This window comes from Homarus americanus, unplaced genomic scaffold (genome assembly GCF_018991925.1).
Source record: "Homarus americanus isolate GMGI-L3 unplaced genomic scaffold, GMGI_Hamer_2.0 scaffold32583, whole genome shotgun sequence".
Classification (NCBI taxonomy): domain Eukaryota; kingdom Metazoa; phylum Arthropoda; class Malacostraca; order Decapoda; family Nephropidae; genus Homarus; species Homarus americanus.
In genome coordinates, this window is record NW_024713129.1 from 2,742,382 (window position 1) to 2,769,072 (window position 26,691).

Sequence of the window (26,691 nt, forward strand, 5' to 3'; positions counted from 1 at the left end):
AAGGTGAATTTAAGTAAGACTCGGATTCTCTTTCAACCTGCCCCTGGTTCAGACACACCATCATCCATCCAACTTAACGGTACTACCTTCTCTAAAGTTACCCACTTTCGGTATCTCGGCTCCCACCTGTCCACCACCGCAGACATTGAGGAGATTCAGCATCGGATCAGATGTGCATCTTAAGTCTTTGGCAGACTCCAAAAACTGTGTCTTCAGCTGTACAGAGCTGGAATTATCTACAAAGTTGCTCTTATGTCGAGCAGTGGTCCTTCCCACCCTGCTATATGGCAGTGAGACATGGGTCACATACAGGAGGCACCTCAAGGCACTTGAGAACTTTCACCAACGTAGTCTACGCTCCATCCTACGAGTTTGCTGGGAAGACAAGAGAACAAATGCCATTATTCTCGCTGACACCAACTGTAAGAGCATGAAGGCTACCATTATCCATGAGCAACTACGTTGGACTGGCCATGTTACCCACATGGATGACAGTAGACTGCCAAAGCAGCTACTTTACAGTCACCAAACGAATAGAAAACGTAATGCCAGCATACAACTGAAAAGGTATAAGGATAGTCTTAAGATAAACCTGCAATTGTTCCAAATCGACACCCCCAGCTGGGAGTCAATTACTCCACATCGTAATGCTTGGAGGAGCATCACACTTCACTTCGGGTTAGCCCGACTGCAAACCGAGGCAGTCAAGCGTCAATGCCCGAAAGACGCTGCCGCCACCACCACCTCCGGCTCTAGATGCAGACCTCCACATGTGCAACGAATGTGGATAACCCTGCGGGTCCCGTGATGGCCTCATTAGTTACCTTAAAACTCACCAACCTAGTTGACAAACTTAATAACTCTTATCACTGTATCATAGCTAGATGATCGTCATACTCCATTCCGAGTGACAGTAAAGTAGTAAGTACTGTAGTAGTCACTGAATGCCGCATAGATCTGCAGCTCAACTAACTCAACACAACTAGGATAGCTACTTATGTATTAGGATATTTAATATTAAGGTAATAAAATGGCAGCAAAGGTGTGGGTATTGGGGGAGGCTGGAGACCATGTTGGAGAGAGAAAAAAAAAGTAGTAGTATTAGTGTGTGTGTGTGTGTGTGTGTGTCCTTATGCTTTAACATCATACCTGGGGGAGGAGCTGGGTGACTACCGACTGGAGAGTCAAGATGCAGTTACAGCTTTGTGTTCACTTCCCACACCCATGGATTTCCAGTTTTTTATTTTATAGTTTTATATTATATTTTATTTATTTCTAAGCCACATTGGAGTAATATAATTATTATTCTTTAGCTCTATTAGAGAAAAGTTTTACTAGGGTGTCATTCTGGAATAAATTATGTTTGTTTCCCTTTACTCTAAATATTCTCTTGTTCTAATTGGGTTTTTTTTTATTCTGTTGCAGATGTACTGTACTGTATACGGATTTATGAGTTGAATAAAGCCTTGATTACTGAAGGTGTTTGATCTCATACGACATAGGGTAGACTATAATATCGTGAGAGATATAAATTACGTGTTTATTTACATAGACTTGAATAATATGTAGAGAAAACAATTGTCAAAATTTATTAGTTTTTATAAAAAAAAAAAAAACTTACTCCACACAAATATCAACATCATCTGAAACATTTATCAATTATAACCTAAAATATTATGTCACATATGATATTGGTTTAATTAAAGTTTCTAGCAGTCTATGGTGCTTTAGAGACATGGGAGGTGTATAATTAGTGGGTCAGAGGTGTATTGTTGAATTATTATCACCTGACCTTGGTTGGTCTGGCAAAACAGATAATCCGGCAAGGCTTTGGAACCAAGGGTGCCAGAAAATCGGTGGTGTACTTGTACTATACTGTACTGTAAATAAAGTGATGTTAAACAATATAAAGTATTAATGTAAAAAAAATTAAACTCATTACAGATTTTTATGATTAACATACTGTATTGGGATCCTGTTCGTAAGTACTACAGGTGTTCACGAGATGGGCATTCATAACTTGGACTGCCTACCACTGTTTTCTTAAGAATTTGTTTTTGAGTGGCTGTTGTGATTCATTGTATTGCAGGTGTGTGCAGCTTATTTTGAAGAAAAAATTATTCAAACAATGACATTTTAAAATTCAGATTATTTTCACTGTAAGCTTTTTAAAACTCAAAACCATGTGATAGTCTTGTATTTGGGATTAGACCCAATTGAAACATTTTAATGGTATGTTCACTACTCATCAATCACTGAAAGACAAATGATTCATTTGAGGGAGAAGTTGAGGAGAATCATCCAGGGACTGAAACAGTCCTTCAATTTTCTTACACTAATCAGACAACATCTAGATTAATAACAACTGAATATCAAAATTAAAGGATAACAAAATACAATAACATACCTGCAGACGAATGTACGCGAAAGCTCGCTCATCATCTTCAAACTGAGACTTAAAGTCATCGAACGTTTCTCCTTTGGCCGCCAACATAACCTGGCTCCCATCATACTTGAACACGGCCCTAAATGACAAAGACCATGGTTAAGATTTAGAAAATTATTTTTATACAAGGGGTACTTATCAATTCAACAGTTATCAGCATAAAGCAAAGCCAGCCACTCATTACACATTAATGAATACCAGGCCTGCTGTACCCTATACAATTCAAAGCTAAACTCTTTCTTCAACTAAAACAAGTACTCGGTACATCACAGTCTTCAGAAAGAAAATTTATACAAGGTTTTAATTGTCTAGAAATAAACAAGGGGGAATCATGTTACTTTAACATGTAAAGGCAATAAATCAAATCATTGGATGAATGTGTGCCGAATCAATTAAATTTTAATATTTATTCCTTGATAGAGGAAGCAGGATCCTAGAGCTGTCACTAGGTACCTAAGTGTGCTGAATCTTCTCTCAGTTATCCCTAAATGGTGAAAATTAAAATTAGGTCCCATGGGCATTGATGGATTACTAGGAGCTGTGTAGATAATGCACAATGGGTGCTAAGCCTTCAGTACCTAAGGAGGCAGCATAGACAGTTGCTCTGGAAACAAACCAGCAATCCAAAGGACACCCTTGCCACAAATTAAAATTGGTAAATGTTAGAATTCTCAACTACATGGGAACACATGCCAATATGCATATTCGATTCCGGGGACCTCTCTTCATACACTCGGTGGTAGAGCTCCCATCCCTGTTACCAGTCACTATTTTCTTGCCATAAACTAAAATAATTTCCAATACAAGTACAGCTACTGTACTGGAACTGGTCAGCTGAACACTAAAGCAAGCAACCTTTATCCTTATGCCCATTTATCATAAATAATAATGCTGATCTTATTGGAGTGGCATGTTGGTCAAGTACAGCTTGTTGAATAACCTGGGCTCTGGCTAACAAAATTGCTTGTTTTATTATACTGTACTGTACTGTATACATAGCATATTACCTAGAAAATGTGATACAGGAAAAATGTCCAAGCCAAAGCATGTCCCACAGACCTGAAGATACATTATGGGCAGTGTGGATAAGGCACTCTATACTGTACAAAGCCTTCCATACTTCCCCAACAGTAAAGGAAGTACCCTTCACAGTTGGGTGAACCAGGGGTGCTGTGGTTGTAAACTCTCAGAACGAGGCGAGTACTGTACCCATTTTCACCACACCCCAAGTGCCAAATATGAGAGAATAAGCTCAAGCGCTTCACTGTATATTATGGTAGTGATCACGTGTGCCCCAGTTATCCCAATTCGTGATACGTTTTATTAAACCACAATGTTTAATTTTGGATGAAAAACAGCAAGAGATATCTGTAAAAGAAACAAATGTGTCACTCTCCAGAGCAATAGGCTGTCCCGTATATCATGACCGTGCTATTAATAGATATTTGTTGTTGGTCATGTTTAATACTGCATACTATCACTAATGTTTCTTTTCCAATTTTTATGAAAGCCTCAATTTTGTTAATTAAATTCCAATGAGTAACTACTATTGTTAAATATCTAAATAATGCTTGCCAAATGAAAAAGTGGACCAGTCTCAAGGGAGAAGCCCATTGGTGTTACAGCATTGCAAGAGTTTAAGTTACAGCTGTCTAATGTTCACTGTGGTGACTGGTCTGGTGATGCTATAACTACAGTAGGTTGTAAAGCCCCACACACGGAGTCATCACAAAAAACTGTCAACCTACACTGACTAACTGGTATGAGGAATGTGACGTTGGCCAGCATTCAGCTGGCTGGATCTCGCAAAATTCACGATATTTTACGCCAAATATAAGACTTGGTTACATGAGCTAGTATTTGAAAAATTAAAAAAAAACGCGAAATATGAGACCTTGCTGTATGTTCTCCCACATTACATATGAATGGAGGAAACTGCAGCAGGCCTATTGGCCCATACTGGGCAGTCCAATTTACACCCAACCCCTATTGTTCATATATTCATTCAACCTATGCTTGAAGCTATCCAGCATATTCGAGTTAATGATGATATTTGGAAACTTGTTCCTCTTGTCCACTACTCTATTTCCAAACCAATGTTTACCTATTTTGCGCCTAAATCTAAATTTGTCTAATTAAAACCATTGTTACGAGTTCGCTCCTGGTTGGATAGTTTGAGTACCTTTGTAATGTCCCCTTTGTTCAGCCCCAACTTCCATTTATACACCTCTATCATATCGCCCCTCGCTCTACGTCTCTCGAGGGAGTGCAGATTAAGATGCTTTAACCTGTCTCTGTACTCAAGGTTCCTAATGCCCTGGATTAGTTTTGTCATCCTCCTATGAATGCTTTCTAGGGATTCTATATCCATTCTGTAGTAAGGTAACCAGAACCGAATCGCGTAATCCAAGTGAGGTGTCACAAGCGCAAGATACAGTTTTAGGATGACCTCGCTAGTCTTGTAACTAACACGCCTTTGTATGAACCCAAGTACTTTATTAGCCTTGTTTCGAGCAAATACACATTGTTTAATTGGCTTAAGATTCTTACTTATCATTACTCCTAAATCCTTCTCAGTCGGATTTCTCAATAACATCGTTGTTCATCTGGTATCTGGTTTTCTTGTTTACATCTCCTATACTGAGTACTTTACATTTGTTCACATTGAATTTCATCTACCATTTTTCAGACCATTCGAAAAATTTGTTTAGATCTTCCTGTAGTTTTGCAGAGTCCTAGTCAGAATTAATTACGTACACGCCCTATTTAAGTGTCATCAGCAAATTGATCTTAATAATCCTACTACATATTTTGTAGAAACCAAGAGACAATTCTATTCCAACTGTTAAAGATCTGATTCACTACCAAGTGGAACAAACACCCAAACTGCTGGACCTTTTCATAACTAATGAGGAGGGTATGGTTGCCAAAATGGAATATCTAGTCTCTGTTGCCCCACCAGTCACCACATGAAGTCCTGATTTAACTATTACATGGTTCATGACAAAAGCAGGCCAAGGTTCAATTATTACAAGGGCTATTAAGACAGGATGTGGGGTTTTCACTGGCCTGACTCACTGAGATACAAGAAAACACACTATGCTGAATATCACAACCAGTAAAGTGAACTGTTTGTGAGATACTGTAAATGTATACCCCAGACCAAACCCATTGGCTCCAGGAATACAAGGAGACTGCTACACATGAACCATGCGGGAGCTAACAAAATTAAGAAAAAATTCTAAAATTCAAGATGCGAGCAAGACAGAAGGATGTATGCCAGGTTCAGGAACCAGCAAAGTCAGAGTGCAGAAAGGATGAAAAGAAGTTCCAAAGGCAGATTGCAAGCAAGGTAAAGTCAAACCCAAAGGCTTTCTACCTTTATGCAAAATTGAAATTAAAAATGCGTGTAAACAGTAAACCCGCAATGACTCGAGACACATGGGGCTCTGGCCTTGCCGAGTTATCCCAAATTCCGACTTAAGAGGCACCCCCCCTCCTACAAAAATAAAAATAAATAAAAAATTAGGCCCATATATGTGTACAGTACATGTAATTACTAAAAATAAAAAGTAACGCTTACCAGCATTGCAGGTGAAGACTGAATCATCATAGTAGGCGATACAGATATGGTAGCTGACACAGAGGCATGCCGAGTTATAGAGGGTTTACTGTAGGTGTATCAATCTGAGGCTTGATGATGGTGGTAGTTATGCAAATCAGGATCAGGAAAAGGCAGAGGCATTAAACAAATCTTTCCTCACATGTTCACAAGAGAGCATGTGAACAATCTTCCTGCATTTGAGGAAAGATGGTTTGATAGCACTGACCAGTGTGTTCTCAGAAGAGGGTATAAGAAATAAATTGTCAAAGCTTAAGGTTCATAAGAGTTCCGGCCCAGACATGGTGCATCCTAGAGTGCTAAGAGTTGTGCAATGAGCTTGCCAACCTCAGGATCCTGTTCTGTAAATGCCTGGAGGAGCAAAAGGTTCCCAGAGACTGGAAAATGGTTTATGCGAGTCCTACATTCAATTTTAGACCAGTGAGCCTGACCAGCATAGTGTGCAAAGTACTAGAGAGCATTCATTATAAGAGATGACATGATAGAACATCTACAAAAAAACCTTGTGAAGGACTGCCAACATGTTTTCTGCTGGGACACTCCTGCTTGACACAATTACTCAAGGTCCTGGATGTTTGGACCCAGATCCTGGAGCATGGTGGTAAAATCAACAAAATATATCTGGATTTTGCCAAGGGTTTCAACAGCATACTCCCATAAAAAGCCAGGAATTAAACTGGAAGCATATGGAATTCGGGTTAGTTTCCTAGCGTGGATCAGAGACTTTCTTCAAGGGCGCAAGCATTGTGTGGTCATTAATGGCACAAAATTGTCATGGTTACCCGTGACAAGCAGGGTACCACAGAGCAAGTGTACTGAGCCCATTGTCATTTGTTTTTTTTCATAAATGACATGCCAGAAGCTATACGCTCCTCCATACAAATGTTTGTGTACAATGCCAAGTTATTCATTGAAATTAAAAACCAAACAAACTGAAGAGTTACAGAAAGACCCGAGAGCTTCAAGAATGGTCGAAGAAATGGCTGTTAAGATTCATTATCATCAACTATAAGAGGATGCACCTAGGTCGTACCAACAGTAAGGAGGTGTATCACATGTCCCAACAGGATGACTAAAAAGCTTCGAGACCGAATGTGAAAAGGACTTGGGTGTTGACAACGAACCAAAGTTCTCGGGCCATTGTGAAGTGAATCAATCGGCTAAACTTGTATGTTTTATAAGAAAGTCATCTGGAGTACTGTCACCCCATCTGGACCAAGATATACTCGAGACTTTCAATTGATTGAAATGTCCAAATGAGGGCCACCAGACTGGTGCTTGCACTATGGCACCTCAAGTTACCCAGAGATTAGAATGCCTGCAACTGCCAAGCTTGTACTATAGACATGCAAGGGGTGACCTAATTGAAGTTTATAAGCATCTCAGAGGGCACTACTCAGTGAGTGTCTCATACCTGGAGCTGAAAGATGTCCATCCCACAAGGAGTCACAGCTCAAGGTTGATGAAGCCACAAGTCCAGAAATATGCGAGGGCAAACTTTTTCGGAGTGAGAATTATAAACACGAGGAACAATCTACCAGATTGTTGTGAAGGCACCAAGTGTGAGGCACTGGCACAGGTGCAGATACATTCAGGAGCCAGTATGTGCCCAGTACTTGCCAACAGTGCATAACCGACGTGACTGAACACCCAAGCGGCTAATGAACCGTTCAGTGGCGAAGAGGACAAAAGTACGCGAAAGTAAATAGTAAAGCACTGTACAGTAGGGACTTTTCCCATATCCATCTGTCAGCCAATCAGCTGTGTTGCTACAAACTGACCCTAGGCCTCAGACTATAGATTCACTTTAACTAAATTTAACTCTGAATGGAAACTATTACCTCAATACAATACTGTATTTTACATGCTTAGCACAACTTGATAAAACACTTTCAACATTGTTTTTCATTATCTGGGAAAAAATGTTAATAAACAAATGGTTGAGTATCCAGCCTAGGTCTGGAATCATGAAGGTTCGTACAGTGGATTTTCCTTTGAACTCGAGGTGCAAATATTCGTCTATCTGGCCGAATTAAAATCAACATTCACTTTGCATCACCAAGGAAACAGAATTAAGGTACAAGATCTTTCACCTCTTAATTGGTTCAAAGCAAAGGTATCTACATGTGTAGTTAATGTAACTTCAATGCTCAATACATGTACAGTACTGTATGTGTTTGATGTATGACAAGGCAATAGGGAAAATCTTGAAAATGTTCAAAATCTTGAAGAAAGGAATGGGAAACATGAACCCAGGTAATTTTTTTGTAGTGTCACGCACCACCAACACAAAATGACACTAATTTAAGCATGCCAAGTTATCATGTAGGATGAAAAGAAAATATTTCTTCACACAGAGGGTGGTCGATCTACCAGCCTAAGCTGTGGAAACTAGAACAGTACTGGGCTTCAAGAGTCCTTGACAAGATAATTAAGAACAATGGAGGGATCCTACACAGGCCAATGACCTTCCCTCAGCATAAAGTGGGTAGCCTAGATAAATAAGGTACAGATAACCCCGAGATACGATATTTCACTTTAACGATGGTTATAAATTATCACCATCTTCCTTTATAGTACAATCAAAACAGCTTGTTTTAACAATACCCATCAATATCCATTGGTTGGATTTATTTTTCTAGTGCAAACAATGGATTGTTTACACTCAATTAATTGTCATCTTGCAAGGATTCCAGCAATGGAAGTTATATTTTTGCAAGTAAAGTCAGTGACACTTTATAAGGAAACAATATTTAACCTTATGTACCATGCATCTCTACCTTCACTTGTCAGTCCACCCAGTGCCGCCACATGGCCAACCTGCGTACAACAGCCATGCCTGGTTCTTTGTCGATCATAAAACCCGCCAACGCATGGCTCCACGATTATTGGCCAGCATCATGCATTGTACTTGCATTTTGTTTTTTTGTCTTGTATAGTGAGAGAGCAGCACAAACATTCAGATTGAACTGTGTTATGGCAACTGAATTGATATAAATGTTTTCGAGATTGTAAGGTGCATCACTGTTCTCTTGAAAATGTGAGCAGTGTCGGCCACTACCATTGTTTATCATCATTAGCCGTTTTTGTAACAAATCCTTTTGCTGTTTTTGTGACTAAAGTGAGCAGTGTAACTTTGAAAATGTCTGGGAAGGCCAAGGTATCCAAGACAACTGTGTCTCCGAGGTAAAGCTCGAGATTGTTAAGCAGCATGAGCGGGACTCCCCAGAGGCTGTGTGGGAGTCAGTAGCGTCTCCACTCCACGAGTCCCCTTAGCCTTGAAGGGGACATGTGATGATGACCAGGTTTATTCTTTAGGATGTGGCGAGTGTTTAATCGTGTAGGAATTTTTTGGTCGGTGATATGTGTGTGTAGAGACCGGCTATGAATGTAACCCATTGAACCTCAGGTTATTATGCTCCCTATTTATATTTCACCTAGAGATTGGTGAAATATACAGTACAGTATATTTATCCAGATGTTTGTGCTTTATTACAAGTCACCTAATTATATTCATTTTACCAATTTATTACAAGAAATATTACTGAAAGAACTTTGGTCAGTTCACCTCTGGGAGATGTACCCGTTTGTGAATCGGACTCTGGGAAGTGTACCCCTGGCATGTCATGTATACCATTGCAGGGTGAATAAGCATTTGGTGGCCTGCCTCATGTGGTCCACACCCTCAAGCCTTATCCACTGTACTGTATAATCACCATTTTAATCTTGTTTAGGATACACAATTTATAACAATAGTTTGTGTATAAATGGTTCTGTTCCACTGCCTTAGTAGTCATGACAGACTGGCAAGAAGTCTCCTTATTTGTTTTGGTACTATACAATGGTTACTTTAAATTAAGTTTTGTCAGTATTTTTATATCAGTACAGTTTTATCCAGTACTTTACTGGTTATCTAATTTCGTTGTCCTCTATAGCATTATTAAGTTATGTATTTGAAGTCTGGAAGGATACACATGTGGTAAGGCAGTTAACAGAAAAAAGTCACAGGAAAGTAATTCTCTAAAAATGCCATTGAAAATAAAATAACACCAAAAGTATTTTAAGTCAGTTAGGTTAGGGTTTGAATCTTTTCTTAGGTTCATTAAAACTAAACAATCCAAATGTAATGGTTTTTCAACACGTTCCAAAATAATTACATGGATGCGAATCTTTCCTACATTTGGTAAAGTTCATGAGAGGAGGAGAGGGAAGCACCAAGAACATTTCAGATTCTCAACTACCTCCTTTACTTTAATTGTTCCTCTTTGCCACTGATCGGCGGCTTGTAAGTCGCTTGGGTGGTCGGTCATGTCTGCTACACACTGTTGAAAAGTATTGGGCATATACTGGCTCCAGAATGAATATGAAACCGCACCATTGTTGGTCAAGTCTGGTCTTGAATTAGGTGCCATTACAACATTCTCTGGCAGATTGTGAGAGTTCACTAAACTCAAACTCCAAAAAAGTTTGTCCTAACATTTTCCCAAGCTTGTGGTTTCTTCCGATCTCTACTAAGGCAGGCATCCGCCAGTTCCAGGTATGAATACTCGACTGAGCAATGTCTTCTGCCCATCTATTGAATAAGCTAGGCAACTGCAGGCATTCTAATTTCTCTGGGTACCTGAGGTGCCAAAAGCACAGACACAAGTCTGGTGGCCCTCCTTTGGACATTTTCCATTACCTGACCATCTCTAGCATATCTCAGGGATCAGACTTCAAACAGGGAAGCACTTCACCCTTAATGAGAGATATGAGGGATGGTTCCAAGGGTGGTGGTGAAGTCCTGGAGTTGGAACCCCCTCTTTTCATCAGAAAATCTCAATACTTTTTCTTAATGCAGTATTGTAAAATGTAATTACTACTGACCTCAGATTAACTCCTAATATCAAATGCACATGGCCTCAAAATGATGATCACATTGGTCAGATTTCAAAAATTTTCGGAGGGGGGACGGGGGGTAGAGCACCCCCCTCCCCCCAAAAAACACCCACCTCGGTGGGGGCTCACTGTGCTCGCCATGGTCCACCTACCACAACTTCTTGGACCCCCACCCCCCTTTTGATATTCATGGATCCACCCCTGCCTTCTAGGTATGTGAACACCCTTCTTTTAAGGCCTAGAAGCTTAGTTGCCTGATTTACCTTCTCATAATGATCCAGTAACATCAGTTTGTCAACATGCACACCAATGTCCATTTCACATTTTGTCTCTGTTAATGATGTTTCTTCATCCTGCTGGGACATGTGTTACACCTTCTTACTATTGGTATAACCTAGGTGCACCCTTTGCAATGCATAACACTGAAAAGAGCCATTCCTTTCCCTACTCCTGAAGCCAACAGAGATCTTTCTGTAATGCGTCACAATCTGTTTGGTTCTTAATTTCCCTGAATAACTTAGCATCGCCTGTAAGCACTTCTATGGAGGACTGTATAACATCTGGCAAATAATTTATGAAACAAATAAATAACGGATCCAGTACATTGCCCTGTGGTAACCCGATTGCCAAGGGGACACATGATTTCTTGCCATAAATCACCACACACTGCTTGTGGTCATGGAAAAGTTCTCTGATCCACACTATTACGTTTCTCCAAATTCCGTACCCTCCCAGTTTAAATTTCAGCTTTTCATATCAAAACAACAACACCTAACACAACACGAGGTTTTATTATAACCATTACAAAAGGTCTTCAGTATTATTTATAGTTATAACAACAACATCTACTGCAACTTCTACTAATGGTGTCACTACTACCCAAAAAGTAGTACAGTATACTGTACTTAGTTATGAGATGACTCTCCATTACCAGTAGGTAAACAAAAAACAGTATACATTATAATGCACTGAATGTTATACCCACCACCAGCTGGCTACAACTATCACCACCACCAGCTGGCTACAACTATCACACCACCACCAGCTGGCTACAACTATCACCACCACCACCAGCTGGCTACAACTATCACCACCACCACCACCAGCTGGCTACAACTATCACCACCACCACCACCAGCTGGCTACAACTATCACCACCACCACCAGCTGGCTACAACTATCACCACCACCACCAGCTGGCTACAATATCACCACCACCACCAGCTGGCTACAACTATCACCACCACCACCAGCTGGCTGCAACTATCACCACCACCAGCTGGCTACAACTATCACCACCACCACCAGTGGCTGCAACTATCACCACCACCACCAGCTGGCTGCAACTATCACCACCACCACCAGCTGGCTGCAACTATCACCACCACCACCAGCTGGCTGCAACTATCACCACCACCACCACCAGCTGGCTACCTATCACCACCACCACCACCAGCTGGCTACAACTATCACCACCACCACCAGCTGGCTACAACTATCACCACCACCACCAGCTGGCTGCAACTATCACCACCACCACCAGCTGGCTGCAACTATCACCACCACCACCAGCTGGCTGCAACTATCACCACCACCACAGCTGGCTGCAGCTATCACCACCACCACCAGCTGGCTGCAACTATCACCACCACCACCAGCTGGCTGCAACTATCACCACCACCAGCTGGCTACAACTATCACCACCACCACCAGCTGGCTGCAACTATCACCACCACCACCAGCTGGCTGCAACTATCACCACCACCACCAGCTGGCTGAACCTATCACCACCACCACCAGCTGGCTGCAACTATCATCACCACCACCACCAGCTGGCTGCAGCTATCACCACCACCACCAGCTGGCTGCAACTATCACCACCACCACCAGCTGGCTGCAACTATCATCACCACCACCACCACCAGCTGGCTGCAACTATCACCACCACCACCAGCTGGCTGCAACTATCACCACCACCAGCTGGCTGCAACTATCACCACCACCACCAGCTGGCTGCAACTATCATCACCACCACCAGCTGGCTGCAACTATCATCACCACCACCAGCTGGCTGCAACTATCTACCACCACCAGCTGGCTGCAACTATCACCACCACCACCAGCTGGCTGCAACTATCACCACCACCACCAGCTGGCTGCAACTATCATCACCACCACCACCAGCTGGCTGCAACTATCACCACCACCACCAGCTGGCTGCAACTATCACCACCACCACCAGCTGGCTGCAACTATCACCACCACCACCAGCTGGCTGCAACTATCACCACCACCACCAGCTGGCTGCAACTATCACCACCACCACCAGCTGGCTACAACTATCACCACCACCACCAGCTGGCTCAGCTATCACCAACCACCAGCTGGCTCAGCTATCACCACCAGCTGGCTACTATCACCACCACCACCAGCTGGCTACAACTATCACACCACCAGCTGGCTACAACTATCACCACCACCACCAGCTGGCTACAACTATCACCACCAGCTGGCTACAACTATCACCACCACCACCACCAGCTGGCTACAACTATCACCACCACCACCACCAGCTGGCTACAACTATCACCACCACCAGCTGGCTACAACTATCACCACCACCAGCTGGCTACTACTATCACCACCACCAGCTGGCTACAACTATCACCACCACCAGCTGGCTACAACTATCCACCACCAGCTGGCTACAACTATCACCACCACAACAAGGTGGCTACAACTATCACCACCACCACAAGGTGGCTAATATCACCACCACCACCAGCTGGCTGCAACTATCACCACCACCACCAGCTGGCTACAACTATCACCACCACCAGCTGCTACAACTATCACCACCACCACCAGCTGGCTACAACTATCACCACCACCAGCTGGCTACAACTATCACCACCACCACCAGCTGGCTACAACTATCACCACCATCAGCTGGCTACAACTATCATCACCAGCTGGCTACAACTATCACACCACCACCAGCTGGCTACAACTATCATCACCAGCTGGCTACAACAATCACCACCACCAGCTGGCTACAACTACCACTAACAATCTAACCACCAGCTACAACTACCACCACCAGCAGATACAACTATCACTAACAACCACCAGACCATCAACTACAGTACAACTACCATCACCAGCCCAGCTACAACTAACATAACCTAATCTAACCATAACCATCCCCAGCTACCACCATCACCTTCAGCTACAACTAGCACCACCACCCCCAGCTACAACTAGCACCACCAGCCCAGCTGTAACTACCACCACCAGTTACATCTATCACCACCCCAGCTACAACTACCACCACCACCCCGGCTGCAACTATCACCTCAATTCCCAGCTACTATTATCATTGTTCCAAGCTACAACTAACTACGACCATTACCAGCTACAACTATCACCACAACAACTACAACTGGCCCCACAGAGATGCGAGTAAGATGGGAAGGTGGGGTGAGTCACGATATAAATAATTATACTCACCAGTTACATTCGGACTTATCGTCACGAACGTCGCAGTAAGCGTCCCTCATCCCGTCACGGTCTACCTGGGTCATGGCCATCACCTGCAACACAATGACAGGTCAGAATAAAACAAGCATAAGCCAGCAGCTTGACTGACTCGACTACCGGGTCACCCTTAAATTCAACATAGCCTAATTTAACCTCAAATTCACGTTTTGATATACAGGTATTTCTTTTGTAATCTAAAGACCATATTTTGTGTAAATATTTTTATACCTAGAATGTAAAGATAATTTAAATTTCCAATGGAACGTCAATTAGAATACACAAGAAGTTTATAATTTGAAACAATTATTATGTAGTGGGGGGGTTCAATCGTTCGCTCTCCCAAAGTGAAGCAGATAAAACAGCACACTGCACCAGACGACAGTTCCCGTGAATCAATTTCACCATGAAGATAGAACGTTTGTACGCGACTTTACTGTCTTGCCAACAGTGCCTAACAGAACTGACCAGCTAGTAAGCTGACAAGTGACAAAAATAAGTAGGTTATACTGTATAATACACCGCAGGTGGAGTTCGTTTTCGCACTTCAGATCATAAACAATGGATCGGCAAAATAGCCGAAACCAACCTGTCAGGCTATTTTACTGTGACCGGTACTTTACCCTGTCAGGCCATTTTACCATGAACAGGTAGGTGTAGATGGGTAGGTAGGTGTAGATGGGTAGGTGTAGGTAGGTAGGCAGGTAGATGTGGGTAGATGAGTAGGTGTAGATAGAAAGATAGGTGTGGGTAGGTGGAGTGGTAGGTAGGTAGGTGTAGATAGGTAGGTAGGTGTAGATGAAAGATGGGTGTGGATGGGTAGATTGGTGTGGAATAGGTAGGTGGGTAGGTGTAGATAGAAGATAGGTGTAGATGGGTAGGTAGGTGTGAATGTGGGTAGGTGGTGGGTGTAGATGAAAGATGGTGTGAATGGGTGGGTGGGTGTGGGTGGGTGGGTAGGTGGGTGGGTAGGTGGGTGGTGTGGATGGAGTAGGTGGGTGTGGGTGAGGTGTAGATAGGTGGGTAGGGTAGGTGGGTGGGTGTGGATGGGTGGGTAGGTAGGTGTGTGATGGAGGTGGGTGGGTGGGTGTGGATGGGTGGGTGAGGTGTGGGTAGGTGTGTGGTGGGTAGGTAGGTAGGTGTGGGTAGGTGGTAGTGAGTGGTGGTGGGTGTAGGTGGGTGGATAGGTAGGTGGGTGGGTGGATGGGTAGGTAGGTGTAGTGTAGGTAGGTGGGTGTAGGTAGGTGGATAGGTGAGATATAGGTAGTGAGTGTGGATGAGTAGGTAGGTGGGTGTGGAGAGGTGGGTGTGGGTAGTGGGTGTGGGTGGAGAGGTAGGTATGGATAGTGAGTAGGTAGGTGTGGAGTGTGGTTATGGTGGGTGGTGTAGATAGGTGGGTAGGTGGGTGTGGATGGGTGGGTAGGTGTGGGTGGGTGGGTGTGGGTGGTGGGTGTGGGTAGGTGGGTGTGGTGGGGTGTGGGTGGGTGGGTAGGTGGGTGGGTGTGGGTGGGTGGGTGGGTGTGAATGGGTGGGTAGGTGGGTGTAGATGGGTAGGTAGGTGTGAATAGGTAGGTAGGTGTAGATGGGTGGGTGTAGATGGGTAGGTGGGTGTGGATGATGGGTGGGTGGGTAGGTATGATGGGTGGGTAGGTGTAGATGGTGGGTGGGTGTGGATGGGTAGGTAGGTGTGGATGGGTGGGTGTGAATGGGTGGGTGGGTGGTGGGTGGGTAGGTGTGGATGGGTGGGTGGGTGGGTGTAGATGGGTGGGTGGGTGGGTGTGGATGGGTGGGTGGGTGGGTGTGGATGGTGGGTGGGTAGGGTGGATTAGGTGGAGTGGGTAGATGGGTGGGTGGGTGGATAGAAGGTGGGTGGGTGTAGATGGTGGGTGGGTGGATGATGGGTGGGTGGGTGGGTTGAATGGGTGGGTGGGGGGTTTGTGGAGTGGGTGGGTGGGTGTGGGTGGGTGGGTGTGAATGGGTGGGTGATGGGTGGGTGGGTGGTGGGTGAATGGGTGGTGATTGGGTGGGTGGGTGTGGATGGGTGGGTAGATGGGTGGGTGGGGATGAATAGATTGGGTGGGTGGGTGGGTGGATTGGGTTGGGTGGGTGGATGGGTGGGGTGGATGGTTAGGTGGGTGGGTGGATAGGTGGGTAGGTGGGTGTAGATGGTGTGGTGGGTGGGTGGGTGTGAGATGGGTGGGTGGGTGGTGGGTGGGTGTAGATGGGTGGGTGGGTGGGTGGGTGTGGATGGTGGTGGGTAGGGTGGGTGGGTTTGATGGTGGTGGTGGTGGGTGTAGATGGGTTGGGTGGGTGGGTGGGTTGTTGGATGGTTGGGTGGGTGGTTGGGTGGAGTGTGGGTGGGTGGGTGGGTGTAGATGGTGGGGTGTGGATGGGTGGGGTGGGTGGGTGTGGATGGGTGGGCAGGTGGGTGTGGATGGTGGGTGGGTGGTGAAGAGGGTGGTGGGTGTGATGGGTGGGTGGGTGTAGATGGGTGGGTGGGTGTGAATGGGTGGGTGGGTGTAGATGGGTGGGTGGAGTGTGATAGGTAGGTGGGTGGAGATGGGTAGGTAGGTGGGTGGGTGTTGAATGGGTGGGTGGGTGGGTGTGGAAGTGGTGGGTGGTGTGGGGTGGTGATGGTGGGTGGGTGGGTGTGGATGGTGGGTGTGGTGGGTGGGTGGGTGGGTGAATGGGTGGGTGGGTGGGTGGGTAGGTGTGAATGGTGGGTGGATGGGTGGGTGGGGTGTGGATGGGTGGGTGGGTGGGTGGGTGTGAATGGGTGGGTGTGAATGGGTGGGTGGGTGGGTGGGTGTGGATGGTGGGTGGGTGGGTGGGTGGATGGATAGGTGGGTGGGTGGGTGGGTGGATTGGTGGGTGGGTGGGTGGGTGTGGATGGGTAGGTGGGTGGGTGGGTGTGGATGGTGGGTGGGTGGGTGGGTGTGGATGGGTGGAGTAGATTAGGTGGGTTGGATGGGTGGGTGGGTGGGTGGGTGAATGGGTGGATGGGTGGGTAGGTTTAGATAGGTGGGTAGGTGGGTGGGTGTGGATGGGTGGGTGGTGGGGTGTTAGATGGTGGGTGGGTGGGTGGGTGTGGATGGGTGGGTAGGTGGGTGGGTGTGGATGGTGGGTGTGAATGGTGGGTGGGTGGGTGTGGATATGGGTGGAGGGAGGTGGGTGTGGATGGGTGGGGGTGGGTGTAGATGGGTGGGGGTGGGTGTAGATGGGTGGGGTAGTGTGGTGGGTGGTTGGTGTGGATGGGTAGGTAGGTGGGTGTGGATGGGTGGGTGGGTGTGGATGGGTGGGTGGGTGGTGTAGATGGGTGGGTAGGTGGGTGGAATGGTAGGTGGGTGGGTGGTGTGGATGGGTGGGTAGGTGTGATGGGTGGGTGGGTGTAGATGGGTGGGTAAGGTGGAATGGGTAGGTGGGTGTAGATGGGTGGGTGGGTGGGAATGGGTGGGTGTGGTTGTGGGTGGGTAGATGGATAGGTGGGTTTGGTGGGTGGATGGGTGGGTGGGGTGGGTGTGAATGGGTGGGTGGGTGGGTGTGGATGGGTGGGTGGGTGGGTGTAGATGGGTGGGTGGGTGGGTGTGGTGGGGTGGGTGGGTGGGTGTGGATGGGTGGGTGGGTGGGTGGGATGGGTGGGTGGGTGGGTGTGGAGTGGGTGGGTGGGTGGGTGTGAATGGTGGGTGGGTGGGTGTGGGTGGGTGGGTGGGTGTGGGTGGGTGGGTGTGGTGGGTTGGGTGGGTGGGTGGGTGGGTGTGGATGGGTGGGTGGGTGGGTGGGTGTGGTTGGTGGGTGGGTGGATGGGTGGGTGTGGATGGGTGGGTGGGTGGATTAGATGATTTGGGTGGGTGGGTGGGTGTAGATGGTGGGTGGGTGGGTGTGAATGGGTGGGTAGGTGGGTGGGTGTGTAGATGGGTGGGTAGGTAGATTGGAGTAGGTGGGGTGTAGATAGGTAGGTGGGTAGGTGGGTGTGGGTAGTGGGTAGGTGGGTGTGAATGGGTGGGTGGGTGGGTGAATGGTGGGTGTGGATGGGTAGGTGGGTGGGTGTAGATGGGTGGGTGGGTAGGTGTAGATGGGTGGGTGTAGATGGTGGAGTGGTGGGTGTGGAGGTGGGTGGGTAGGTGTGGATGGGTGGGTGGGTGTGGGTGGGTGGGTGGGTGTGGATGGGTGGGTGGTGTGAATGGGTGGGTGGGTGGGTGGGTGGGTGTGGATGGTGGGTAGGGTGTGGTGTGGGTGGGTGGGTGTAGATAGGTGGGTGGGTGTAGATGGGTGTAGATAGAAAGATGGGTGTAGATAGGTGGGTGGTAGGTGTAGATAGGTAGGTGGTAGGTGTGAATAGGTGGATGTAGATAGGTGGGTGGTTAGGTGTAGATAGAAGATGGGTTATGATAGGTAGGTAGGTGATAGATGGGTGGGTATGTAGGTGGTGGATGGGTAGGTGGGTGTAGATAGGTGGGTGTAGATAGGTGGGTAGGTGGGTAGGTGGGTGGGTGGGTGTAGATAGGTTGGGTGGGTGTAGATGGGTGGGTAGGTGGTTGGGTTGATGGACAGGTGGGTGGGTGGGTAGGTGGAGTATGGGTGGGTGGTGGGTGGGTAGGTGGGTAGGTAGGTGTGGGTGGGTAGGTGGGTGGGTGTGGATGGGTGGGTGGGTGTATGGTGGGTGGGTGGGTGAATGGTGGGTGGGTGGGTGGGTGGGTGGGTGGGTGTGGGTAGGTGGGTGTGGGTGGGTGGGTGGGTGGGTGTGAATGGGTGGAGTGGGTGTGGATGGTAGGTGTGGATGGTGGGTGGTGGGTGTGATAGATTAGGTGGGTGGGTGGGTGTGGGTGAGGTGGGTGGGTGGGTAGGTGGGTGTGGAGTGGGTGGGTGAGGTAGGTGGGGTATTGGGTAGGTGGTGGGTGGGTGTAGGTAGGTTAGGTGTAGGTAGGTGGGTGTAGGTGGGTAGGTGTAGGTATTAGGTGGGTGTGGTGGGTGGGTGTGGAGTGGGTGTGTGGGTGGGTGGTGGGTGTGGAGTGGGTGGAGTGGGTGTGGGTGGGTGGGTGGGGTGTGGGTGGGTGGGTGGGTGTGGGTAGGTGGAATGTGGGTGAGGTGGGTGGGTGTGGGTGGGTGGGTGGGTGGGTGGAGTGGGTGGGTGTGGGTGGGGTGGATGTGTGGGTGGGTGGGTGGGTGTGTAGGTGGGTGGGTGTGGGTGGGTGGATGTTGGGTGGGGTGGGTGGGTGTGGGTGGGTGGGTGGGTGGGTGTGATGGGTGGGTGGGTGGGTGTGTAGATGGGTGGAGTTAATGGGTGGGTTGGGTGGGTGGATGTAGATGGGTAAGATTGGGTAGGTGTAGATAAGATTGATGGGTAGGTGTGTGTAGATAGAGATGGGGTGTGAATGGTTGGGTGGGGTGTGGTGGGTGTGGGTGGGTAGGTGGGTAGGTGGGTAGAAGATGGGTGTGAATGGTGGGTGGTGTGGGTGGGTGTAGATGCATGGAGTAGGTGGAGTGTGAATAGGTGGGTGGGTAGGTGGGTGGTGGGTAGGTGGATGGTGGGTGGGTGGGTGGGTGGGTGTAGATAGAAAGATGGGTGTAGATGGGTAAGGTGGGTGGGTGGGTGTAGATGAAAGATGGGTGTGAATGGGTAGGTGAGGTGTAGATGGTGGTGGGTGGTGGGTGGGTGTAGATAGAAGATAGGTGTAGATGGGTGAGGTAGGTGTAGATGGGTGGGTGGGTGTGGATGGGTGGGTGTGGATGGGTAGGTGTGGATAGGTGGGTGGGTGTAGATAGAAAGATAGGTGTAGAATGGGTTGGTAGGTGTTGGATATGGTTGGTAGGTGTGAATGGGTTGGTAGGTGTGGATAGGTAGGTGGTAGGTAGGTAGGTGGGTGGGTGTTAGATAGGTAGGTGGGTGGGTGTGGGTGGGTGGGTGTGGATAGGTGGTAGGTAGGTGGGTGTAGATGGGTAGGTGGGTGGGTGTAGATGGGTGGGTGGGTGGGTGTGGTGGTGGGTAGGTAGGTGTAGATGGGTAGGTGGGTGGGTGGGTGTAGATGGGTGGGTGGGTGGGTGTGGGTGGGTGGGTGGGTAGGTGTAGATGGGTGGGTGGGTGGGTGTGAGATGGGTGGGTGGGGTGGGTGTGGATGGGTGGGTGGTGGGTGTGGATGGGTGGGTGGATGGGTGGATGGGTGGGTGGGTAGGTGGGTAGGTGGGTGTGGGTGGGTGGGTAGATGTTTGTTGTTGGTTGTGTAGTTGGTAGATGGGTGGGTGGGTGTAGGTGGAATGGTGGGTGGGTGGGTGGGTAGATGGGTGGGTGGTAAGTGGGTTGGGTGGGTAGGTGGGTGGGTAGGTGGGTAGGTAGGTGGGAGTTGGTTGGATTAGGTGATGGTGTGGGTGGGTGTGGGTTGGTGGTGGATGTTTGGATGGTGTGGTTGATTTTTGGGTAGGTGGTTGGGTGGTTGGAGTGGGTAGGTGGGTAGGTGGGTAGGTGTGGGTTAGGTGGGTGTAGATGGGTGGGTGTGGATGGGTGGGTGTAGATAGGTAGGTGTGGTGGGTGGGTGGGTGGGTGTGGATGGGTGGGTAGGTGGGTGTAGGTAGATAGGTGGGTAGATGGGTGGGTGTGAATAGGTGGTGGGTGTGGAGAGGTGGGTGTGAATGGGTGGGTGGGTGGGTGTGAATGGGTGGGTGGGTGGGTGGGTGGAGTGGGTGGGTAGGTAGGGTGGATGGGTGGGTGGGTGGGTGTAGATGGGTGGGTGGGTGTGAATGGGTGGGTGGGTGTGGATGGGTTGTTGGGTAGGTAAGGTGGAGGTGGGTAGGTGGGTGTGGATAGAAGATGGGTGTGGATAGGTGGTGGGTGGGTGGGTGGGTAGGTAGGTGGGTGGGTGGGTGGGTGTGATGGTGGAGTGGGTGGGTGTGGATAGGTGGGTGGTGGGTGTAGATGGGTGGGTGGGTGGGTGGATTATGAATGGGTGGGTGGGTGGGTTGTGGATGGGTGGGTGGGTGGAGATGGGTGGGTGGGTGGGTGATGGTGGGTGGGTGGGTGTGGGTGGGTGGGTGGGTGGTGGGTGTGGATGGGTGGGTGGGTGGTGGGTGTGGATGGGTGGGTGGGTGGGTGGGTGTGAATGGGTGGGTGGGTTGGGTGGGTGGGTGTGGATGGGTGGGTGGGTGGGTGGGTGGGTGTGGGTGGGTTGGGTGGGTGGGTGGGTGTAGATAGGTGGGTGGTGGGTGGGAGTGGGTGGAGTGTGAATGGGTGGGTGGGTGGTGGGTGGGTGGGTGTGGATGGGTGGGTGGGTGGGTGGGTGGGTGGGTGTGGATGGGTGGGTGGGTGGTGGGTGGGTGATGGGTGGGTGGGTGGGTGGGTGGGTTGGATGGGTGGGTGGGTGGGTGGGTGGGTGTGGATGGGTGGGTGGGTGGGTGGGTGGGTGGGTGTAGATGGGTGGGTGGGTGGGTGTAGATGGGTGGGTGGGTGGGTGGGTGTAGATAGGTGTGTAGATAGAAGATGGGTGTAGATGGGTGGGTGGGGTGTGTGGGTTGGTAGGTGGGTGGGTGGGTGGTTGGGTGTGGGTGAGGCAGGTGTAAGTGGGTGGGTGGGCAGGTGTGGGTGGGTGGGCTTGGGTGTGGGTGAGGAGGAGCAGGTGTGGGTGGCAGGCAGGCAGGTGGGTGAGCAGGCAGGCAGGTGTGGGTGGGCGGGCAGGCAGGTGTGAGTGGGTGAGCAGGCAGGCGGGTGTGGGTGGGTGGGCAGGTGTGGGTAGGTGGGTGGGCAGGTGTGGGTGGGTGGGTGGAGCCAGGGTGTTGGGTGGGTGGGCAGGTGTGGGTGGGTGGGTGGGCAGGTTGGGTGGGTGGGTGGGCGGGTGTGGTGGGTGGGTGGGCGGGTGTGGGTGGGTGGGTGGGCAGGGGTGTGGGTGGGTGGAGCGGGTGTGGGTGGGTGGGTGGGCAGGTGTGGGTGGGTGGGTGGGCAGGTGGGTGGGTGGGTGGGCAGGTGTGGGTGGGTGGGTGGGCAGGTGTGGGGTGGGTGGGTGCGGGTGTGGGTGGGTGGGTGGGGCAGGTGTGGGTGGTGGGTGGGCAGGTGTGGGTGGGTGGGTGGGCAGGTGTAGGTGGTGGGTGGGCAGGTGTGGGTGGGTGGGTGGGTGGGTGTAGTGCAGGTGGGTGGGTGGGTGGGCAGGTGTGTGGGTAGGTGGGTGGGTGGGCAGGGGTGTGGGTGGGTGGGGCTGGGTAGGCAGGTGTGGGTGGGTGGGTGGGTGGGTGGGTGGGTGGTGGGCAGGTGTGGGTGGGTGGGTAGGTGGGTGAGCAGGTGTGGGTGGGTAGGTGGGGATTGGGTGTAGGTGGGTGGGCAGGCAGGCAGGTGTAGGTAGGTGGGCAGGTGGAGTGTGGGTAGGTGGGTTGAGCAGGGCAGGTGTAGGTAGGTAGGCAGGCAGGTGTGGAGTGGGTGGGCAGGTGTGGGTAGGTAGGCAGGCAGGTGTAGGTGGGTAGGCAGGCAGGTGTGGGTGGCAGGCAGGTGTGGTGGGTAGGCAGGCAGGTGGGTGTGGTGGTGGGCAGGCAGGTGTGGTAGGCAGGCAGTGTGGGTAGGTAGGCAGAGGCAGGTGTGTGGGTGGGTAGGCGAGGCAGGTGTAGGTGGGTAGGCAGGCAGGTGTGGGTAGGTAGGCAGGCAGGTGTGGTAGGTGGGCAGGCAGGTGTGGGTAGGTAGAGGCAGGCAGGCAGGTGTAGGTGGTGGGCAGGCAGGCAGGTGTAGGTAGGTGGGCAGGCAGGCAGGTGTAGGTAGGTGGAGCAGGCAGGCAGGTGTGGGTAGGTGGGCAGGCAGGTGTGGGTGGGTGGGCAGGCAGGCAGGTGTGGGTGAGTGGGCAGGCAGTGTGGAGTGGGTGGGCAGGCAGGTGTGGGTAGGTAGGCAGGCAGGTGTGGGTGGGTGGGCAGGCGGATAGGTGGTGGTGGCAGGAGTGTAGTAGGTGGGCTTGGGCAGGTGTAGGTGGGTGGGTGTGGGCGGGTGTGGGTGGTGGGTGGGCCCGGGTGGGTGGGTGGGTGGGCAGGTGGGTGGGTGGGTAGGCAGGTGGTGGGTGGGTGGGCGGGTGTAGGTGGGTGGGTGGGCGGGTGTGAGTGGGTGGGTGGGCAGGTGTGGGTGGGTGGGTGGGCAGGGAGGTTTGGGTGGTGGGTGGGCAGGTGTGGGTGGGTAGGTGGGCGGCAGGTGTGGGTGGGTGGGTGGGTGGAGCTTGGGTGTGGAGTGGGTGGGTGGGTGGGCGGGTGTGGGTGGGTGGGTGGGCAGGTGTGGGTGGGTGGGTGGGTGGGCAGGTGTGTTGGGTGGGTGGGTGGGCAGGTTAGGTGGGTGGGTGGATTAGGCAGGTTGATGGAGTTTGGGTGGGTAGACTGGATGTGGGTGGAGTGGGTGGGCAGGTGTGGGTAGGTGGGTGGCTGGGTGGTCGATTAGGTAGTGGTGGGTGGGTGGTGGGTGGGCAGGGGTGGGTAGGTGGGTGGGTGGGGAGGGGTGAGGGTGTGGGTGGGTAGGTGGGTGGGCGGGTGTGGGTGGGTGGGTGGGTGGGCAGGGTGTGGGTGGGTGGGTGGAGCGGGTGTGGGTGGGGTGGGTGGGTGGGTGGGCAGGTGGGTGGGTGGGTGGGCTTGGGTGTGGGTGGGTGGGTGGGTGGGTGGTGGGTGTGGGTGGGTGGGTGGGAGGTGGGTGTGGTGGGTGGGTGGGTGGGCGGGTGTGGAGTGGGTGGGTGTGGGCAGGTGTGGGTGGGTGGGTGGAGCGGGTGTGGGTGGGTGGGTGGGCAGGTGTGGGTGGGTGGGTGGGCGGGTGGGTGGGTGGGTGGGCAGGGTGTGGGTGGGGTGGGTGGGCGCAGGGTGTTGGGTGGGGTGGGTGGGCAGGTGTGGGTGGGTAGGTGGGCAGGTGTAGGTGGGTAGGCAGGCAGGTGTAGGTAGGTAGGTGATGAGCAGGTGTGGGGTGGGTGGGCAGGCAGGTGTGGGTGGTGGGCAGGCGGGTGTGGTGGGTGGCAGGCAGGTGTGGGTAGGTGGTGGCAGGTGTGGTGGAAGATGGGTGTGGATGGGTGGGTGGGTGTGGATGGGTGGGTGTAGATGGGTGGGTGGGTGGGTGGGTGTAGATGGGAAGATGTGTGTGGGTGGTGGGTGGGTGTGGATGGGTGGGTGGGTGGGTGGGTGTGGATGGGTGGGTGGGTGTGGGTGGGTGTGAATGGGTGGTGGGTGGGTGTAGATGGGTGGGTTGGTGGGTGTAGATGGGTGGGTGGGGTGGTGTAGATGGGTGGGTGGGTGGGTGTGGATGGGTGGGTGGGTGGGTGTGGATGGGTGGGTGGGTGGGTGTGATAGGTGGGTGGGTGGGTGTGGATGGGTGGGTGGAGTGGGTGTGATGGTGGGTTTGGGTGGGTTGGGTGGGTGTCGATGGGTGGGTGTCGATAGGTGGGTGTCGATGGTGGGTAGGTGGGTGGGTGTCGATGGTGGGTGGGTGGGTGGGTGTCGATGGGTGGGTGGGTGGGTGGGTGGGTGTCGATGGGTGGGTGGGTGGTGGGTGGGTGTCGATGGTGTGGGTGGGTGGGTGGGTGGGTGGGTGTCGATGGGTGGGTGGGTGGGTGGGTGGGTGTCGATGGGTGGGTGGGTGGGTGGGTGGGTGGGTGTCGATGGGTGGGTGGGTGGGTGGGTGGGTGGGTGTCGATGGGTGGGTGGGTGGGTGGGGTGGTGTCGATGGGTGGGTGGGTGGAGTTGGGTGTCGATGGTGGGTGGGTGGGTGGGTGGATGTCGATGGGTGGGTGGGTGGGTGGGTGTCGATGGGTGGGTGGGTGGGTGGGTGTCGATGGGTGGGTGGGTGGGTGGGTGGGTGTCGATGGGTGGGTGGGTGGGTGGGTGTCGATGGTGGGTGGGTGGGTGGTGTGTGGGTGGGTGGGTGGTGTCTGGTGGGTGGGTGGGTGGTGTCGATGGGTGGGTGGGTGGGTTGGGTGGGTGGGTGGGTGGGTGGGTGGGGTGGTGGTGGTGGGTGTAGTGGGTGTCGATGGGTGGGTGGGTGGGTGGGTGTCGATTGGGTGGGTGGGTGGGTGGGTGTCGATGGGTGGGTGGGTGGGCAGGTGTGGGTGGAAAGATGGGTGTGGATGGGTGGGTGGGTGTGGATGGGTGGGTGTGGATGGGTGGTGGGTGGGTGGGTGTGGATGGAAGATGTGTGTGGTTGGTGGGTGGGGTGTGGATGGGTGGTGGGTGGGTGGGTGTGGATGGGTGGGTGGGTGTGGTGGGTTGTGGATGGGTGGGTGGGTGGGTGTGGATGGTGGGTGGGTGGGTGTAGATGGGTGGGTGGGTGGTGTGAATGGGTGGGTTGGTGGGTGTGGATGGGTGGGTGGGTGGGTGTGGATGGGTGGGTGGGTGGGTGTGGATGGGTGGGTGGGTGGGTGATGGTGGGTGGGTGGGTGTGGATGGGTGGGTGGGTGGGTGTAGATGGGTGGGTGGGTGGGTGTGGAATGGTGGGTGTGGATGGGTGGGTGTCGATGGGTGGGTGTCGTGGGTGGGTGTCGATGGGTAGGTGTCGATGGGTGGGTGGGTGGTGGGTGTCGATGGTGGGTGGGTGGGTGGGTGTCGATGGGTGGGTGGGTGGGTGGGTGGGTGTCGATGGTGGGTGGGTGGGTGGGTGGGTGTCGATGGGTGGGTGGGTGGGTGGGTGGGTGGGTGTCGATGGGTGGGTGGGTGGGTGGTGGGTGTCGATGGGTGGGTGGGTGGGTGGGTGGGTGTCGATGGGTGGTGGGTGGGTGGGTGGGTGGGTGTCGATGGGTGGGTGGGTGGGTGGGTGGGTGGGTGTCGATGGGTGGGTGGGTGGGTGGGTGGGTGTCGATGGGTGGGTGGGTGGGTGTGATGGTGGGTGGGTGTTGGTGGTGGGTGGGTGGGTGGGTGTCGATGGGTGGGTGGGTGGGTGGGTGTCGATGGGTGGGTGGTGTGGGTGTCGATGGTGGGTGGGTGGGTAGGTGTCGATGGGTGGGTGGGTGGGTGGGTGTCGATGGGTGGGTGGGTGGGTGGGTGTCGATGGGTGTAGATGTGGTGGGTGGGTGGGTGGGTGTCGATTGGGTGGGTGGGTGGTGGGTGTCGTGGTTGGGTGGGTGGGTGGGTGTCGATGGGTGGGTGGGTGGGTGGGTGTCGATGGGTGGGTGGGTTGGGGTCGATGGGTGGGTGGTGGGTGGGTGGGTGTCGATGGGTGGGTGGGTGGGTGGGTGTCGATGGGTGGGTGGGTGGGTGGGTGGGTGTCGATGGGTGGGTGGGTGGGTGGGTG

At 51.5% G+C, this 26,691-nt stretch overlaps 1 protein-coding gene across 5 annotated transcripts in view; it reads right to left on the reverse strand.

The window, feature by feature from the left end:
* Positions 1-26,691, reverse strand: part of LOC121866198 (coactosin-like protein) — a 116,501-nt gene that overhangs the window by 26,162 nt on the left and 63,648 nt on the right. For all 5 annotated transcript variants that reach the window (XM_042365808.1, XM_042365830.1, XM_042365838.1 and 2 more), the window contains exons 2-3: positions 14,457-14,539; positions 2,408-2,525 (exon numbers count right to left, since the gene is read on the reverse strand). In XM_042365808.1, the coding sequence (XP_042221742.1) occupies positions 2,408-2,525; positions 14,457-14,539 (201 nt within the window). The remainder of the gene's footprint in view (positions 1-2,407; positions 2,526-14,456; positions 14,540-26,691) is intronic.